Source organism: Emiliania huxleyi, assembly GCF_000372725.1.
Source record: "Emiliania huxleyi CCMP1516 chromosome Unknown EMIHUscaffold_2152, whole genome shotgun sequence".
NCBI classification, from domain to species: Eukaryota; Haptophyta; order Isochrysidales; family Noelaerhabdaceae; genus Emiliania; species Emiliania huxleyi.
This window is the reverse complement of record NW_005200458.1, coordinates 2,209-3,925: the sequence shown is the minus strand read 5'-3', so window position 1 is coordinate 3,925 and position 1,717 is coordinate 2,209. Positions and strand designations below refer to the sequence as shown.

The following is a 1,717-nucleotide window of genomic DNA, read 5'->3' as shown; positions in this document are numbered from 1 at the left end:
CTTCACCCCACCGGCGCGCGCCCCCTCAGGCGGAGGAGCTCTACCGCGCCGCGCTCGAGAGCCGCCGCGCGCTGCTAGGGGGGTCCCACCCGTCGGTGCTTCGGTCCGCCAGCTCGCTCAGCGCGCTGCTTCGCGCGCGTGGGAGGGGCGAGGATGCGGCGGAGCCGCCGACGCGCCCCGAGGCGAGGTTGCGCCGCCGCGACGGCCCCCACCGTTCGATGCGACGCTCCGTCAGCAGCGCGGGCGCTCTGCCTGCGGCCGACGGCACGCTGGTGGCGGAGGGCGGCGGCTGTGCGGGCTGCTCGGCTGCAAACACGGGTGCAACGAGCGATAACGAACGACATGGGGCCCCCCAAGAGAGAGGGTTGCGCTTGTGATTGAAGCATTGTCTCGTCTCTGCTGAACTTGGGGAAGAGTCTCGGGACCTAGAGTGCAGCGCGCACGATACTATAATTCTCAACGGAGCGATTCTAAAATCAGGTCTGGCACTGGGCCGGAACATCGGCCGTCCCTCAGTGCTTCCAGCCTGCCCGCTTGAGTTTCCTCAATTGGCTCGAATTTTGCTTGTAGAAAAAAGAATAGCGCCGCCGCGGGGCCAGCCCCGTTCGAAGCCAGGCAGCCCCGCTCGAAGCCGTGGCGGCGCAGGCTGCCACCGCTGCCCGGGCGCCCCGAGCGGCGGCGGAGGGCCGCCCAGGCCACCACCAGTGCCCCTCCCACCGGCGGCGCGGCGGCAGCGGCGCCGACCGCCCCTCCATCAGCGGTGGCGCGACGGCTGTCGTCGGGGCGCCGGCAGGTGCCGCGCGCAGAGGGTGCCACCGGACCGGCCGACGCGCGCCCGGCGGAGCCTTCGACGTCCACGGCGGGCCGAGCACCCCCGCGTCGCTTCTCGGCGCATTGGAGAGCAGAGGAAGCTGCTGGCGTCGCCGCTGGGATCGGCGGCGGCGCCAGCAGCGTTCTCGGATCTGAAGCCGACTTTGAGCGCCGACCGATCGATCTGAGGGCTGGCCGATGGGTGGCGCTGGGACATCGCCGCCGCCGCGGAGGCCGGCGGCGACCGGGGAGGGCGAGACCTGGTACTGCGAGATGCCGAAGGGGCTCAAGGGCAAGCCCGAGTACTGCTACATCGACCCCATCACCGGCGAGGAGAAGGACATGGTGTGCGAGGTCGGCAACCTCTACGGCGCACCATCCGCAGGTAACGCTTGGTGGAACCACGTCAAGTCCATCAACAAGGCGTTTCCTGGGCTCGTTCAGTCCGAGGCGGACCCGAGCTGCTTCGTCCTCACCCGCAACAGCACGAAACTCATCGTCGTCATCTACGTGGACGACTTCGGCATCTTCCACTCCGGGACCACCGCTGGCAGGGCGCTCGCGCACGAGTACATCGAGCACTTCAACAAGCACGTCGGCAAGCCGCTCAAGGTCCACGAGGGAAAGGTGCACGAGTTCCTCGGGCTCAACATCACCAAGACGCAGACCGGTTTCAAGCTGTCTGCCAGCAAGTACATCGACACGCTGCGCGCGCGCTTCTTCCCGTCAGGCGTCACGCACGCGGGCTACAAGGTGCCCGCGGACAAGGACCTCCCGTCCATCGTCATCAGCGCAGCCGAGAAGAAGACCGCGCCCGACCCGCAGCTCCTCCAGCGCTGCCAGTGCCTCATCGGCAGCCTCATGTTCGCCACCAACGCGCGCCCCGACATCCAGTACACCGTCTCGC

General features: G+C 68.6%; 2 protein-coding genes across 2 annotated transcripts; both read right to left on the bottom strand.

The window, feature by feature from the left end:
- Positions 1 to 40: 40 nt before the first annotated feature.
- EMIHUDRAFT_254176 (hypothetical protein) lies at positions 41 to 344 on the bottom strand (the record flags this gene model as incomplete). Its single annotated transcript, XM_005780389.1, has 2 exons — positions 41 to 252; positions 326 to 344. The coding sequence occupies 2 exons, from the start codon at positions 342 to 344 to the stop codon at positions 41 to 43; spliced, it is 231 nt and encodes a 76-aa protein (XP_005780446.1).
- A 410-nt stretch (positions 345 to 754) lies between these two features.
- EMIHUDRAFT_373680 (hypothetical protein) lies at positions 755 to 1,056 on the bottom strand (the record flags this gene model as incomplete). Its single annotated transcript, XM_005780388.1, has 1 exon — positions 755 to 1,056. A coding segment is annotated over one exon (302 nt), but the record flags the coding sequence as incomplete, so codon positions are not given.
- Positions 1,057 to 1,717: the final 661 nt, after the last annotated feature.